The 17,187-nt window shown below is 47.7% G+C and overlaps 1 protein-coding gene across 1 annotated transcript; it reads right to left on the bottom strand.

The window, feature by feature from the left end:
• Positions 1-710: 710 nt before the first annotated feature.
• LOC121285257 (DNA-directed RNA polymerases I, II, and III subunit RPABC5-like) lies at positions 711-955 on the bottom strand. Its single transcript, XM_041201642.1, has 2 exons — positions 862-955; positions 711-805 (listed from the first exon to the last, which is right to left on the bottom strand). Exons 1-2 carry the CDS (start codon positions 953-955, stop codon positions 711-713), a joined length of 189 nt encoding a protein of 62 aa, XP_041057576.1.
• Positions 956-17,187: the final 16,232 nt, after the last annotated feature.

Genomic DNA, 17,187 nt, shown 5'->3' with positions numbered 1-17,187 from the left:
CTGCTGACTTTCAGTGGGAGAAACTGGAGGTGGCCTTCTGGGCTGGACAAAGGTAGTAAGGGAAAAGCTAATGGAGGGATTAGAACACAAGGATGAGAATTTTAATATTGAGTTGTTGCTAGATTTTCAGCCAAAGCAGAAGAATTTGGCAGCTCCTGGCTAATGAAAATGACTTTTGCCAGTCAGTAACTTGCAAATAGCTTCAACAACTTGGTGTGTAACTACCTAGCTTTGCCTTCCTAATGTTATTTCAGCAGCTTAACTGGCTCCTAATGGTGACTCAAAGATAATTTAAAGTAGTTAATGTTTGCTGCTTCTCACTAGTTTGTCTACTGTGTCTGGGAGAGAATCCCCACTGTCTTGTCTGATGATTCAATCCCAAGCCAGTTGGCGAAGTATGAAATTAGGCACTAATACTGTTCTTGATAATAGGTTTATGTGCAGAATACAGCATGACATATGTCTGTTTCCCACCTACCACCCCCATGTGTCCCTTTATACTCTTTTTTTTTTAATGAGTCAAATTCCATTTTATTCATAAGGCAGACTACAAAATGAAAAATGTTCTCATCTTCCAGCCCTCAAAATGTGGATTAAGCAGCAGATGATTCAGATCCACTGAGTCCTTCCAGCAAACCAGAGGAAGTTTGACTAATGCTTTCTATTGCCACGATCCCAAAACCAGGTTTATGTCACTTCTCCAGAGGTACTTAGTTCAAGAGATTTTCGATCAGGTCCACGTGAGACAGTAGCATGCTCCTGCAGCAGTAAAGCTTTAAGCCCAGCGCATCGGGTGCATCACCCCCTGTGTACTCCACCTGCAGCAGTAATGTTTCAGGCCCAGAGCATTGGGTACACCACCCTCTGTGTACTCCGCCTGCAGCAGCCCCACGTAAGTCTCCCATTTGTTACCCACAGCTTTGCTGCAAGTGAAGAACCAGAATGGGATAATCATCCTGCGCTGACCGGGAGAGTGAAGGATTTTAGCCTCTGTTATCCCTCACGCTGCTTCTCAACCCTTGATGAACCAGGGGGAAAAAACAATTAACATGTTAAATTAAAGTGATAGCACCTTAAAGGGGCACTGTAACAGAAACAAATCTCCAAAGGAAACTTATCTACCTCAAGCAATATTTTGTTTTGGGGCTAATGATGCACAACAGGCCCTGTGGTGCCCACCAAGTACGGATGGCCTCAAGTGTACCGGTGGACACCTCTCCATGGACACCTGGCTGCATACATAGCCACAGAAGAGAGGCAGATTGTCAGGCCAGACAACCCCCCTCAACCGACTGCTGTCTGGGCCCATTAATGGCCAGCTTGGCCAGGCCCAGAAGCAGACATAAGAGGAGGTGCTCCTCCCTGCCCACTCCCCCTCCACACTGGGTGACCAAAGACCAGGAATGTGGGGCTGAAGTGCAGCCAAAATTTGAGGAGAAACTGCCTCAGAATGCAATTTCCCACAATCTATGTATACACGGAATACGGACTACTCAGGGCTGCAAAGAATACAAGTCTCTCTTTATAAGTGCTCTAGATATTTAATTTAACAATCCCCTTGAGCTGTGTTTCTTAACAATCTAATTAACGTACCACTAATATTGTCCACAGACTGAAAACTGCAAAACTAGAAACTGCAAGAGGAAGTTCCTTTAGAAACCTTTAACCAACATCTTTAACATAGTTAGAGGGTGAAGACCAATGCCCAGGCTCTCCAGTGCCAACTTAACTGCTGAAGCAGCATTAATTATTTAAACAGGCAATGGTTGTGCATGTTCCCTATATTTCCATCCTAATCAGGCTCTTTTCTTTTGTACTTAGCAAGGTAGGCAATAGAAATGTTCAGCAATCCAAGCTTTTTTTATTAGTTTTTAAACCCTTGTTTCAAGTACTTGTTGGTCAAGTGTTGTACAGGTTGGGTACATTATTTGTCAAGTACTCTCAGATTAAGTATTTCATGTAACTATTGATGTGGAACAAGGGCAGGATTTTCCGCCCCCGCCCACTGCCAGGATTGTCCGGTCCTGCCGAATGTCAACGGACTATTGGCTGGGCTAACGAATCTCTCGCGGCCGGTCCCGCCATGAAGGGGCCAGAAAATCCTGGCCTAAGTGTCCAACTGATGCAACAGACCAGTTCCACTGGTGTGGACGAGTTGTTAATGTGCTCAAACCCATGTAGTCTGGATATCATAGCAGAGGCTACTGACTAAAATGTCATGTTAAATGACACCCACATACCTAACGCATGGGAAAGCACAGTCACGAATAGGGACGGTGGTACATCTGCCAGGTTAGTCTGAATGAATCTGAGGTTGCCAAGCCTCTGCTTCTCAAAGAACCTCATCCATACAGCTCATCTAGCTTCCCATGTGAGAGATGAGGCTGCGGGGGTCCAGATCGGACTTTTCTCCCTTCGGCGCATCTGCTACACCTGAGATTGGATGGGCGACTCGCCACTGTCCAAACTTGCTCTAACCACATGCGCCACAAGTCTTTCAAGAGGAACTCGAACGCAAAACCTTCTGACTCAAGCACGCGAGGGCCGGTCACTGATCCACTTTAGTGTGCTACGGGATAGGATTTTCGACACCCTCCTCAACAGGCAGGCAGGGATTGATATAAAGGTTTATCTGCAGGGGTGGCACCTCGAATAATGCAGCACTGCCTCAGTGCCACACCCAAATTTCACCTTGGGTTTGAACCCACAATTTTCTGGCTCACAGCTAAAGAACACTGTCAAACTGAGTAAAGGCAACATCTGTTCTATTTATAGAGTTTGGAATCACAGAGCTCTCTTGATCCGAAGTAGAATGAGTTCACTTGCACTGGAACAGGCCAAGTGAATCCAAACTTGTGGTGTTCAGCTTTCTCTCTTACTAGACAAAAAAAAAAACAAAATGTAATATTTTTCCAGGCGACATGCCAGTGTTTCCTGGAGAGACTCCAACCCACATCATTTTACAGTGATGTAATGTGGCCACAACCAGCAGCAACTGTATTCATGCTAATAGAGGGTTAGCAAATGGTAAGCCCGGAGGGCAGGCCAGTCTCCTACAAGACACCGTTCACGTGAGGAGGTGGAACACCCCTTGAGTCAGCCAGCCAGTCTCGTCGGCACCCACCTATCCATTGTGTAATGAGTTCTTCCGGCTTCAAATAGTGACAATTACTGGTGCTCCTTTAATTTTCTTTCCACTTCCATCTTGGATGGATTGCTACTGTCAAAAAGGATCTGTCCCCCCACACACCACACCACCCCAGCACCCACCCCCCCAACAACACTCCCTCCCTCATTTCTCCAATCTTTACTGCTGCAGATTTATGGCACTTACAGTAGGAAATGAGGACTGGGACTGTACCAATTATAAAGAAAGGACTTGTGTTTATATTGCATCGTTCACAACCTCGGGATGTCCCAAAGCACTTTGCAGTTGATTAAACCCTCTCGAAGTGTAGTCACTGTGTTCTATGAGGAAATGCAGTGGCCATTTGGTGCACAGGAAGATCCCATGAACAGCAATGAGATAAATGACTAGAGAATCTGTTTTGCTAATGTGGTCTAAGGATGAATGCTAGCCAGGCCAGAATGTGTCTGTTCGTCTTCAAACTCATATAGGATCTTGTTAGAAGTGCCGTCCTTTGATGTAGCACTTGCAATGATATGATTATGGTAAGTTGGGCACCACACTTTAGGAAGGGCCCTTGAGAGGGTACAGAAGTGGTTTGCCCAGCATAATGCCAGGGATCAGGGAGCTCAATTGCGTGAAGAAATTGAAGAATTTGGGATTGTTCTTCTTGGGGCAGAGAAGGTTAAGGGGAGACACTTTTTGATTGAGCAATTAAGAACAAATTGTTTCCTTTGGCAAGCAGATTGATACCATAGGTCATAGCTTTAAAATAATTGGTCAAAGAACTAGACAGAGATCAGGCCAAACCTTGGTATATACTGTTAATCAGGTGCAGGGGTTGTGAACAGTTCTTGTCTGTTATGGTGGAAGTTAGCAGCACACAAATCTGATGCTAGCACCTCATTTCCATGATTGTAGCATAGGGATGAGTGGTTAACATGCTGCGTGCTGCCTCTGTGCTCAGTAGAGGGATGAGCAACATTGTACTAATAGCATGTAGTGCCCCCCTGCCTTTCGTTCTTAAAGGCGATCTATCCCTCTTAAACAAAAGTCATACTGAATGAGAAGAGGCTGCTAAACATTATTGTTGCAATTGTAAACAAAGAAACTGGAACACCATGGCAAAGAGAGGGCGCCAATTCCGCGATTCAGTTCTGGATGCTTTAGTGGTGAAGGTGAACAGGAACGTACATGCAAGTATATAAATTAGGAGCAGAAGTAGGACATTCAGTCCCTCAAACCTGCTCCACCAGTTGATAAGATCATGGCTGATCTGATTGTGGCTTCAACTCCACTTTACTGACTACCCTCTATAACCTTTGACTCCCTTGTCAATCAAGAATTTATCTAACTCAACCTTAAAAATATTCAATCGCCCAGCCTCCACTGCCCTCTAAGGAAGAGAATTCCATGACTAACAACGTCCTGAGAGAAAAATTTCTCCTTGTCTCCATCTTAAATGGGAGACCCCTTATTTTTAAACCATGGGCAGAATTGTCCCAGGCTTGCACTAAGCGGGTGGGGAAAACGATATTTAACCCCATAGGCTGGGCTGGCGATTTTCAAGCTGTATCGTCCCAAACACGTCACATTATTCATGCAATCCCGGGAAACACGGCTTTTTCACGGCGAGCGGACTCTCATTCACCCGCCCGCCATCACCTCGCTGCTTCTGCTTCAGCACGCCAGGCGCCATATTTAAAGTCCAGCTGCACATATCTTAGTGCTTTCGGCCCATGAATGAAGCAAAAATGACATGGCCCTGAAAGGCAAAAATAACTGCAGTCCCCAGGTTAAGTGATGCATCATTGGAACGCCGTTTGGATGCCATGGAGTCCCGCTGGGATGTCCTCTACCCCATCTCTGGCCAAAGGATGGGCAGCAATCTCACTAATCCGGCTTGGGAGGTGGTGGCAACAGTGGTCAGCGCTAACACCCTTCAAAAGAGGACAGCCACCCAGCACCACAAGAGGATGAATGATCTCCTCCGTTCCACCAGGGTAAGTCACTCTTCTCATCACTCTCAACTCACACACTCACAAACCCATCACACATCCACAGGGCCCTCACTCACTGCCAGCTCAAGGGACATCACCATTCACTCTCTCACACACACCTTCATTATCCTCATCCCATCCACTCACCACCCACACACGCCAGGCACAGTGCTGAGTTTTTCCAGCTATTTTTGTTTTTGTTTCAGATTTCCAGCACCCGCAGTATTTTGCTTTTATACTTATCATCTGGCCTGGCAGGCATCCTGCTTAAACTCTCGCCATCTCTATTCATGCAGGACAAGCTGGCAAACAACAACAGGGAGAGGTCGCAGGCCGGTGGCAGAATGCCTGAAATCAACGTCCTCACGGAATTTGAAAACAGCCATCCAGCTGGCTGGCGAGGATCTGGATTATGTTGTGCTGACAGTGAGGTTGGTGCTGCTCTACCATGTGAGGATCCAGCAGTGCAACATCCATCAGACAACCATGCTGTGAGTGACGTGTCCTGTTTCACAGGCCACTGCCTTGCACTAATTATCTCCACTTGCTTCCACAGGCACATCTGGGAAACAGCCAACAGAGTCCATGACCCAGGGCCTCCAATCAAGCCCCGAAGAAACCTCTGAAGAGGAATCTGAAGGCACCCTCCCTGAAGTCCCGTCACAGCGCTCACCCACACCCTTCACCAGCACAGAGACACACACCTCAGTGGGACCTAGCTTTAGGGTAGCCTTGGGATCACAATCTAGCTAGCACATTGCACTTTCTGATCCACAGCAGGCAGCAGCAGGGACCTCCCTGGCATCCGGCACTCAGAGGACTGCTGGAGATCAGAAATTTTCTGGGTCCAAGTCAGATGACGAGCTCTGGAATTGGTCTTGTCACAGTTGCTGGAGCTGCAAAGACAAGCTCGGGAACATCAGGAAGGGATGTCCGCTGCATTCCTCAGATTGCAAGGCATGATGGAGGATTCTGTCTGCCTTCAGGCTGAGCTGACAGCGTCGGCATGCCAACGCACCGAGGTCAACACTGGTAAGATGGCGGCTGCCATGGAGACCTTGGTCCAGGACGTTGCTCCTGCACTGCTGCGCGGGCTGAACTCCATTGCTGATGCCATAGTTGGCCTCCAACAGTGTGTATGTGAGAGGGGTGCTGGGCAGCTCGGTTTCACTCCAGCTTCACCTTCTCCTCAAGGAGTCAGCCTGGGGTCCTCAGGCACCCATAGGGAGGAGGATCAGCAGATGCACACTCTGGGCCCATCCATCCAGTTGACTCCGAGAGTATCCAGCCCATCCAAATCCCCTCTTCCTGTGACCAAAGGCTGAGGAGGGTTCCACTGCCACAGCAAATTCCTGAAAGCCGGCCAGGGCCTTCCAAGTCTCAGCCTTCCAGAGGACACCCACCAAGGTCATCACAGACGGTGCGTCGCAGTCAGCAGGCTGTCTCCACCTCTGTTGTGGATATCCGGGGAGCACCAAGACATAGCAGCAGGGTGAGGACAGTGAAGAAGAATTAGTTGCACAGCCTGAGTAGAGGTGTTAATCACTTGTACATACTGTTCACTATTGTTAATAAACTCCCAAGAATGTCTCCCTACCTATGGCTCCTTGTTAAAATGAGCAGTGTTCATGTCACTCAGATGTGAAACCTTCCTGCACAAGATAAAGGCAGGTGTCTCAGTCCCTGTGCTCTGTGCGGCCTTCAGACCAAAGTGATGGTCTGGCCTCACACTCCCTGGAAACATTACTTGATGGTGCTTGTCATTGCTGCCAGAATGTCGTGGGCGGGCATCACAGAGTTCCATCATTCTCTCTGTGTGCTCTCAGCACCATTAAGATGGGGCTGGGCCCCCCATCTCTTCAGCATCTGTGACCACTGATGCTGTGCATCTGAAGGGCTCAGGTGCTAAAGGCTGACAAAGGATCAGATGCTTCTAAAGTTTCATGGCTGTTTCTCCATGATATGAGCCTGATCACAGAGTCAAGCCCTGGACCAGACAGGAGTCAGACATTCTTAGGGGCTATGTGAAGATCTATGGAGTGTCCTCACTGCATGTCATCATGACCTTCCTGCAATCGAGCGACTATTAGGGCCTTCACTGCATCTCCATGACAGGAGCATTCTCACTGATGGTATGTGTGCTGCCCTAAACCAGAATGGATGTGAGGAACTATTGGGTCACCTCCACAAATCTAGCAGCTATGAGAGCCTCCCAAGTGCGCCTGCCTCGTCTAGTCAGTGTGAGGGCCTCTTCCCATTATCGTCGCCTCTGAGGACCTCCTCACCCTCATCTCCATCGGTGTCCTCCTCATGGGAGGAGACCTCCAGCTCCTTCATCTCCTTCTCAGCCAGCTCCTCTCCCCGTTGCAGCGCCAGTTTGTAAAGGGCGCTGCAGATGATGCTGATGCATGACACCCTCTGCGGCCTGTATTGCAGGGCTCCACCAGACTGGTCCAGGTACCGGAACCTCATCTTCAGCATCCTGATGGTTTGCTCCACTGAGTTGCGAGCTGCAGCATGAGCCTCATTATATCGTTGCTCTGCTGCAGTCTGAGGCCGCAGCCTGGGTGCCATCAGACACAGCCTCTGTGGGTAGCCCTTGTCCCCGAGGAGCTATCCCTGCAGCTTCTGTGGATCCTAGAAGACTCCAGGGATCTGTGACTGACTGAGAATGTAGGTGTCGTGCACACTCCCTGGGAACCGTGCGCACACCTGCAGGATGCATTTCTGGTGGTAGCATACCAGCTGCACATTCAGTGGATGGAACCCCTTGCGGTTAATGTAGTTCACTGTGTGCTGTGATAGAGACCTGAGTGCCATGTGAGTGCAGTCGGTTGCACCCTGAACCTATGGGAAACCTGAGATCTGGGAGAATCCAATGGCACTTGCATCCTGGCTGTCCTGGTCCTGGGCGAAATGCACAAAGTTGTGTGCACGTGAGAAGATGGCATCCCTGACCTCGTGGATGCATTTGTGGGTGGTGGATTGTGAAATCCCAGAGAGGTCGCCTGTGGAGCCCTGAAAGGAGCCATTGTCATAGAAATTGAGCACCACTGTCACTTTCACAGCCACTGGCAGTGGATGCCCTCCATGCCCCCATGGCACCAAATCCTGCTGTAAGTGGCAGCGTGGAGGGGACGATTCCAGCCTAATAATGATATGCAGATGTTTTACGATGAGGTTCACGACATCCTACGGTGGAGAAAGTGGCCTGCTGATCGCGGGCTGAGCGAATGATCACAAGCTAGTTTCACGCTGTTGTGAAACCGATCGCACAACATTGTCACCTCACACCATCGAACATGCCCGACACTGGCGGGCATGGAAAATCCTGCCCTGTGTCCCCTGGTTCTAAACTCTCCCACACCCCGATCACTCGCCCAGCAGCAGCCCCTGGTACTCAGGAGTCACGGCTGACACCCAAATACTCCACCTCACCCTCACACACCCACCACTGCTTCCAGCCTCAAATCCACCTTTCCCTGCCTCCTCATAGCCTCAGGCACATCACATTGCAACACAATTATTGACATTTTGGGCTCTCTTTAGCAGGACAAGGTGACACACAGTAGGAAGGAGAAGAGCAGAAATGGAACTGAGCCCTGCAGTGGTTCAAACATTTAAGGTGATATTTCAGAATGCACAGAATAGATACATTCCAACAAGTAACAAAATGTCCAAGTGCTAGGACTAAGTGCATGCGGATGTTGGGTAAGAAAGTCTAAATTTTTATTTGGTACTATCCTAATTAGTTTGTAGTTGGCTTTAAACTGTAATCTACAGTTTAAACTCTGTAGTTGCCAGCCGTCAGCAGGGTTTTTGAAAGGGTTCCAGTGAAAGAGCAGATTAATAAGGAAGCAGCGGAAACTGAATCCTCATTAAGTGATTCAGATAGGCCTCTTGTGTTAGGAGCATATATAAGTAGCCAATTTAGTGCGACTTAGCAGGTGAGTGCGACTTACAATAGAGTGCCGGAGTTGAGTGAGTGCGACTTACAGTAGAGGGCTAGAATTGAGCAAGTGCGACTTACAATAGAGTGCTGGAGTTGAGTGAGTGCGACTTACAGTAGAGGGCTAGAATTGAGCAAGTGCGACTTACAATAGAGTGCTGGAGTTGAGCGAGGGCGACTTAAAGTAGAGGGCTAGAATTGAGCGAGTGCGACGTACAATAGAGTGCAGGAGTTGAGCGAGCGTGACTTACGATAGAGTGCCGGAGTTGAGCAAGTGCGAGTTACAATAGAGTGCCGGAGTTCAGCGAGTGCGACGTACAATAGAGTGCCGGAGTTCAGCAAGTGCGACTTACAATAGAGAGCCGGAGTTGAGCAAATGCGACTTACAATAGAGTGCAGGAGTTGAGCGAGTGTGACTTACAATAGAGTGCTGGAGTAGAGCGAGTGTGACTTACGATAGAGTGCCGGAGTTGAGCAAGTGCGAGTTACAATAGAGTGCCGGAGTTCAGCGAGTGCGACGTACAATAGAGTGCCGGAATTGAGCAAGTGCGACTTACAATAGAGTGCAGGAGTTGAGCGAGGGCGATGTACAGTAGAGTGCTGGAGTTGAGCGAGTGTGACTTACCATAGAGTGCCGGAGTTGAGCGAGTGTGAGTTACAATAGGGTGCTGGAGTTCAGCGAGTGGGACATACAATAGAGTTCCGGAGTTGAGCAAGTGAGAGTTACAATAGGGTGCTGGAGTTCAGCGAGAGGGAGGTGCAATAGAGTGCTGGAGTTGAGCGAGTGTGACTTACAATAGACTGCAGGAGTTGAGCAAGAGTCAAATACAATAGAGTGCTGAAGTTGAATGAGTGTGACTTACAATAGAGTGCTGGAGTTGAGCGAGTGCAACTTACAATAGAGTGTTGGAGTTGAGCGAGTGCGACTTACAATAGAGTGCCGGAGTTGAGCGAGTGTGACTTACAATAGAGTGCCGGAGTTGAGCGAGTGTGACTTACAATAGAGTGCAGGAGTTGAGCGAGTGTGACTTACAATAGAGTGCCGGAGTTGAGCGAGTGTGACTTACAATAGAGTGCCGGAGTTGAGCGAGTGCGACTTACAATGGAGTGCTGGAGTTGAGCGAGTGCGACTTACAATAGAGTGCTGGAGTTAATTGAGTGCAACTTACAATAGAGTGCCGGAGTAGAGCGAGTGTGACTTACAATAGAATGAAGGAGTTGAGCAAGTGTGACTTACAATAGAGTGTTGGAGTTGAGCGAGTGTGACTTACAGTGGAGTGCTGGAGTTGAGCGAGTGCGATTTACAATAGAGTGTTGGAGTTGAGCGATTGTGACTTACAATAGACTGCAGGAGTTGAGCAAGAGTCAAATACAATAGAGTGCTGAAGTTGAATGAGTGTGACTTACAATAGAGTGCTAGAGTTGAGCGAGTGCAACTTACAATAGAGTGTTGGAGTTGAGCGAGTGCGACTTACAATAGAGTGCCGGAGTTGAGCGAGTGTGACTTACAATAGAGTGCCGGAGTTGAGCGAGTGTGACTTACAATAGAGTGCAGGAGTTGAGCGAGTGTGACTTACAATAGAGTGCCGGAGTTGAGCGAGTGTGACTTACAATAGAGTGCCGGAGTTGAGCGAGTGCGACTTACAATGGAGTGCTGGAGTTGAGCGAGTGCGACTTACAATAGAGTGCTGGAGTTAATTGAGTGCGACTTACAATAGAGTGCCGGAGTAGAGCGAGTGTGACTTACAATAGAATGAAGGAGTTGAGCAAGTGTGACTTACAATAGAGTGTTGGAGTTGAGCGAGTGTGACTTACAGTGGAGTGCTGGAGTTGAGCGAGTGCGATTTACAATAGAGTGTTGGAGTTGAGCGATTGTGACTTACAATAGACTGCAGGAGTTGAGCAAGTGTGAATTACAATAGAGTGCTGGAGTTGAGCGAGTGTGACTTACAATGGAGTGCTGGAGTTGAAGGAGTGCGACTAACAATAGAGTGCCGGAGTTGAACGAGAGCGACTTACAATAGAGTGCAGGAGTTGAGCGAGTGCGACTTACAACAGAGTGCTGGAGTTGAATGAGTGTGACTTACAATAGAGTGCTGGAGTTGAGCGAGTGCAACTTACAATAGAGTGTTGGAGTTGAGCGAGTGCGACTTACAATAGAGTGCCAGAGTTGAGCGAGTGTGACTTACAATAGAGTGCCGGAGTTGAGCGAGTGTGACTTACAATAGAGTGCAGGGTTTGAGCGAGTGTGACTTACAATAGAGTGCCGGAGTTGAGCGAGTGTGACTTACAATAGAGTGCTGGAGTTGAGCGAGTGCGACTTACAATGGAGTGCTGGAGTTGAGCGAGTGCGACTTACAATAGAGTGCTGGAGTTAATCGAGTGCGACTTACAATAGAGTGCCGGAGTTGAGCGAGTGTGACTTACAATAGACTGAAGGAGTTGAGCAAGTGTGACTTACAATAGAGTGTTGGAGTTGAGCGAGTGTGACTTACAATGGAGTGCTGGAGTTGAGCGAGGGGGATTTACAATAGAGTGTTGGAGTTGAGCGATTGTGACTTACAATAGACTGCAGGAGTTGAGCAAGTGTGAATTACAATAGAGTGCAGGAGTTGAGCGAGTGTGACTTACAATGGAGTGCTGGAGTTGAGCGAGTGCGACTAATAATAGAGTGCCGGTTTTGAGCGAGTGCGACTTACAATAGAGTGCAAGAGATGAGCGAGTGCGAATTACAACAGAGTGCTGGAGTTGAATGAGTGTGACTTACAATAGAGTGCTGGAGTTGAGCGAGTGCAACTTACAATAGAGTGTTGGAGTTGAGCGAGTGCGACTTACAATAGAGAGCTGGAGTTAAGCGAGTGTGACACACAATAGAGTGCTGTAGTTGAGCAAGTGTGACTTACAATAGAGTGCTGGAGTTAAGCGAGTGTGACTTACAATAGAGTGCTGGATTTAAGGTACTGTGACTTACAATAGATTGCTGTAGTTGAGCGAGTGTGACGTACAATAGGGTGCAGGAGTTGAGCGAGTGTGTATCACAATAGAGTGCTGTAGTTGAATGAGTGTGACTTACAATAGAGTGCCAGAGTTGAGAGAGTGCGACATACAATAGAGTGCCGAAGTTGAGCAAATGTGACTTACAATAGAGTGCCGGAGTTGAGCAAATGTGACTTCCAATAGAGTGCCGGAGTTGAGCAAATGAGACTTACAATAGAGTGCCGAAGTTGAGCGAGTGCTACTTAAAATAGAGTGCTGGAGTTGAGCGAGCGCTACTTAAAATAGAGTGCTGGAGTTGAGCCAGTGCGACTTACAATAGAGTGCTGGAGTTGAGGGAGTGCGACTTACAATAGAGTTTGGAGTTGAATGAGTGTGACTTAAAATAGAGTGCAGGAGTTGAGCGAGTGCGACTTACAATAGAGTGCTGGAGTTGGGCGAGTGCAACTTACAATAGAGTGTTGGAGTTGAGCGAGAGCAACTTACAATAGAGTGCCGGAGTTGAGCGAGTGTGACGTACAATAGAGTGCTGGAGTTGAGCGAGTGCGACTTACAATAGAGTGCTGGAGTTGAGCGAGTGCGACTTACAATAGAGTGCTGGAGTTGAGAGAGTGTGACTTACAATAGAGTGCTGCAGTTGAGCGAGCGCGGCTTACAATAGAGTGCCAGAGTTGAGCGAGTGTGACGTACAATAGAGTGCCAGAGTTGAGCGAGTGTGACTTACAATAGAGTGCTGGAGTTGAGCGAGTGTGACTTACAATAGAGTGCTGGAGTTAATTGAGTGCAACTTACAATAGAGTGCCGGAGTAGAGCGAGTGTGACTTACAATAGAATGAAGGAGTTGAGCAAGTGTGACTTACAATAGAGTGTTGGAGTTGAGCGAGTGTGACTTACAGTGGAGTGCTGGAGTTGAGCGAGTGCGATTTACAATAGAGTGTTGGAGTTGAGCGATTGTGACTTACAATAGACTGCAGGAGTTGAGCAAGAGTCAAATACAATAGAGTGCTGAAGTTGAATGAGTGTGACTTACAATAGAGTGCTAGAGTTGAGCGAGTGCAACTTACAATAGAGTGTTGGAGTTGAGCGAGTGCGACTTACAATAGAGTGCCGGAGTTGAGCGAGTGTGACTTACAATAGAGTGCCGGAGTTGAGCGAGTGTGACTTACAATAGAGTGCAGGAGTTGAGCGAGTGTGACTTACAATAGAGTGCCGGAGTTGAGCGAGTGTGACTTACAATAGAGTGCCGGAGTTGAGCGAGTGCGACTTACAATGGAGTGCTGGAGTTGAGCGAGTGCGACTTACAATAGAGTGCTGGAGTTAATTGAGTGCGACTTACAATAGAGTGCCGGAGTAGAGCGAGTGTGACTTACAATAGAATGAAGGAGTTGAGCAAGTGTGACTTACAATAGAGTGTTGGAGTTGAGCGAGTGTGACTTACAGTGGAGTGCTGGAGTTGAGCGAGTGCGATTTACAATAGAGTGTTGGAGTTGAGCGATTGTGACTTACAATAGACTGCAGGAGTTGAGCAAGTGTGAATTACAATAGAGTGCTGGAGTTGAGCGAGTGTGACTTACAATGGAGTGCTGGAGTTGAAGGAGTGCGACTAACAATAGAGTGCCGGAGTTGAACGAGAGCGACTTACAATAGAGTGCAGGAGTTGAGCGAGTGCGACTTACAACAGAGTGCTGGAGTTGAATGAGTGTGACTTACAATAGAGTGCTGGAGTTGAGCGAGTGCAACTTACAATAGAGTGTTGGAGTTGAGCGAGTGCGACTTACAATAGAGTGCCAGAGTTGAGCGAGTGTGACTTACAATAGAGTGCCGGAGTTGAGCGAGTGTGACTTACAATAGAGTGCAGGGTTTGAGCGAGTGTGACTTACAATAGAGTGCCGGAGTTGAGCGAGTGTGACTTACAATAGAGTGCCGGAGTTGAGCGAGTGCGACTTACAATGGAGTGCTGGAGTTGAGCGAGTGCGACTTACAATAGAGTGCTGGAGTTAATCGAGTGCGACTTACAATAGAGTGCCGGAGTTGAGCGAGTGTGACTTACAATAGACTGAAGGAGTTGAGCAAGTGTGACTTACAATAGAGTGTTGGAGTTGAGCGAGTGTGACTTACAATGGAGTGCTGGAGTTGAGCGAGGGGGATTTACAATAGAGTGTTGGAGTTGAGCGATTGTGACTTACAATAGACTGCAGGAGTTGAGCAAGTGTGAATTACAATAGAGTGCAGGAGTTGAGCGAGTGTGACTTACAATGGAGTGCTGGAGTTGAGCGAGTGCGACTTATAATAGAGTGCCGGTTTTGAGCGAGTGCGACTTACAATAGAGTGCAAGAGATGAGCGAGTGCGAATTACAACAGAGTGCTGGAGTTGAATGAGTGTGACTTACAATAGAGTGCTGGAGTTGAGCGAGTGCAACTTACAATAGAGTGTTGGAGTTGAGCGAGTGCGACTTACAATAGAGAGCTGGAGTTAAGCGAGTGTGACACACAATAGAGTGCTGTAGTTGAGCAAGTGTGACTTACAATAGAGTGCTGGAGTTAAGCGAGTGTGACTTACAATAGAGTGCTGGATTTAAGGTACTGTGACTTACAATAGATTGCTGTAGTTGAGCGAGTGTGACGTACAATAGGGTGCAGGAGTTGAGCGAGTGTGTATCACAATAGAGTGCTGTAGTTGAATGAGTGTGACTTACAATAGAGTGCCAGAGTTGAGAGAGTGCGACATACAATAGAGTGCCGAAGTTGAGCAAATGTGACTTACAATAGAGTGCCGGAGTTGAGCAAATGTGACTTCCAATAGAGTGCCGGAGTTGAGCAAATGAGACTTACAATAGAGTGCCGAAGTTGAGCGAGTGCTACTTAAAATAGAGTGCTGGAGTTGAGCGAGCGCTACTTAAAATAGAGTGCTGGAGTTGAGCCAGTGCGACTTACAATAGAGTGCTGGAGTTGAGGGAGTGCGACTTACAATAGAGTTTGGAGTTGAATGAGTGTGACTTAAAATAGAGTGCAGGAGTTGAGCGAGTGCGACTTACAATAGAGTGCTGGAGTTGGGCGAGTGCAACTTACAATAGAGTGTTGGAGTTGAGCGAGAGCAACTTACAATAGAGTGCCGGAGTTGAGCGAGTGTGACGTACAATAGAGTGCTGGAGTTGAGCGAGTGCGACTTACAATAGAGTGCTGCAGTTGAGCGAGTGCGACTTACAATAGAGTGCTGCAGTTGAGAGAGTGTGACTTACAATAGAGTGCTGCAGTTGAGCGAGCGCGGCTTACAATAGAGTGCCAGAGTTGAGCGAGTGTGACGTACAATAGAGTGCCAGAGTTGAGCGAGTGTGACTTACAATAGAGTGCTGGAGTTGAGCGAGTGTGACTTACAATAGAGTGCTTGAGTTAAGCGAGTGTGACGTACAATAGAGTGCTGTAATTGAGCGAGTGTGACTTACAATAGAGTGCCGGAGTTGAGCGTGTGTGACTTACAATAGGGTGCCAGAGTTGAGCGAGTGCGACATACAATAGAGTGCCAGAGTTGAGCGAGTGCGACTTACAATAGAGTGTGGTAGTTGAGCGAGTGTGACTTACAATGGATTGCTGGAGTTGAGCGAGTGTGACTTACAATAGAGTGCCGAAGTTGGGCGAGTGTGACATGCAATAGAGTGCTGGAGTTAAGCGAGTGCGACTTACATTAGAGTGCCGAAGTTGAGCGAGTGTGACGTGCAATAGAGTGCTGGATTTAAGAGAGTGTGTCTTACAATAGAGTGCTGTAGTTGAGCGAGTGTGACGTACAATAGTGTGCAGGAGTTGAGCGAGTGTGACTCACAATAGATGGCTGTAGTTGAATGATTGCGACTTACAATAGAGTTCCAGAGTTGAGCGAGTGTGACGTACAATAGAGTGCTGGAGTTGAGCGAGTGCGACTTACAATAGAGTGCCGGAGTTGAGCGAGTGTGACGTGCAATAGAGTGCTGGATTTAAGAGAGTGTGTCTTACAATAGAGTGCTGTAGTTGAGCGAGTGTGACGTACAATAGTGTGCAGGAGTTGAGCGAGTGTGACTCACAATAGATGGCTGTAGTTGAATGATTGCGACTTACAATAGAGTTCCAGAGTTGAGCGAGTGTGACGTACAATAGAGTGCTGTAGTTGAGCGAGTGTGACGTACAATAGAGTGCTGGAGTTGAGCGAGTGCGACTTACAATAGAGTGCCGGAGTTGAGCGAGTGTGACGTACAATAGAGTGCTGGAGTTGAGCGAGTGCGACTTACAATAGAGTGCCGGAGTTGAGCGAGTGTGACTTACAATAGACTGCAGAAGTTGAGCAAGTGTGACTTACAATAGTGTTGCAGTTGAGCGAGTGTGACTTACAATGGAGTGCTGGAGTTGAGCGAGTGCCACTTACAATAGAGTGTTGGAGTTGAGAGATCGTGACTTACAATAGAGTGCTGGAGTTGAGAGAGTGCCACTAACAATAGAGTGCCGGAGTTGAGCCAGTGCGACTTAAGATAGAGTACTGGAGCTAAGCGAGTGTGACTTACAATAGATGCCGGAGTTGAGCGAGTGTGACTTACAATAGAGTGCCAGAGTTGAGCGAGTGCGCCTTACAATAGAGTGCCAGAGTTGAGCGAGTGTGACTTACAGTAGAGAGCTGGAGTTAAGCGAGTGTGACCCACAATAGAGTGCTGTAGTTGAGCGAGTGTGACTTACAATAGAGTGCTGGAGTTGAAGTGAGTGTGACTTACAATAGAGTGCTGGATTTAAGGTACTGTGACTTACAATAGAGTGCTGTAGTTGAGCGAGTGTGACGTACAATAGAGTGCAGGAGTTGAGAAAGTGCGACATACAATAGAGTGCTGTAGTTGAGCAATTGTGACTTACAATAGAGTGCTGTAGTTGAGCAAATGTGACTTACAATAGAGTGCCGGAGTTGAGCAAATGTGACTTACAATAGAGTGCTGGAGTTGAGCAAATGTGACTTACAATAGAGTGCCGGAGTTGAGCGAGTGCTACTTACAATATAGTGCTGGAGCTGAGCGAGTGTGACTTACAATAGAGTGCCGAAGTTGAGCAAATGTGACTTACAATAGAGTCCCGGAGTTGAGCAAATGTGACTTACAATAGAGTGC

Source organism: Carcharodon carcharias, chromosome 12, assembly GCF_017639515.1.
Source record: "Carcharodon carcharias isolate sCarCar2 chromosome 12, sCarCar2.pri, whole genome shotgun sequence".
Lineage (NCBI taxonomy): Eukaryota > Metazoa > Chordata > Chondrichthyes > Lamniformes > Lamnidae > Carcharodon > Carcharodon carcharias.
This window is presented reverse-complemented; position numbering and strand designations above follow the sequence as displayed.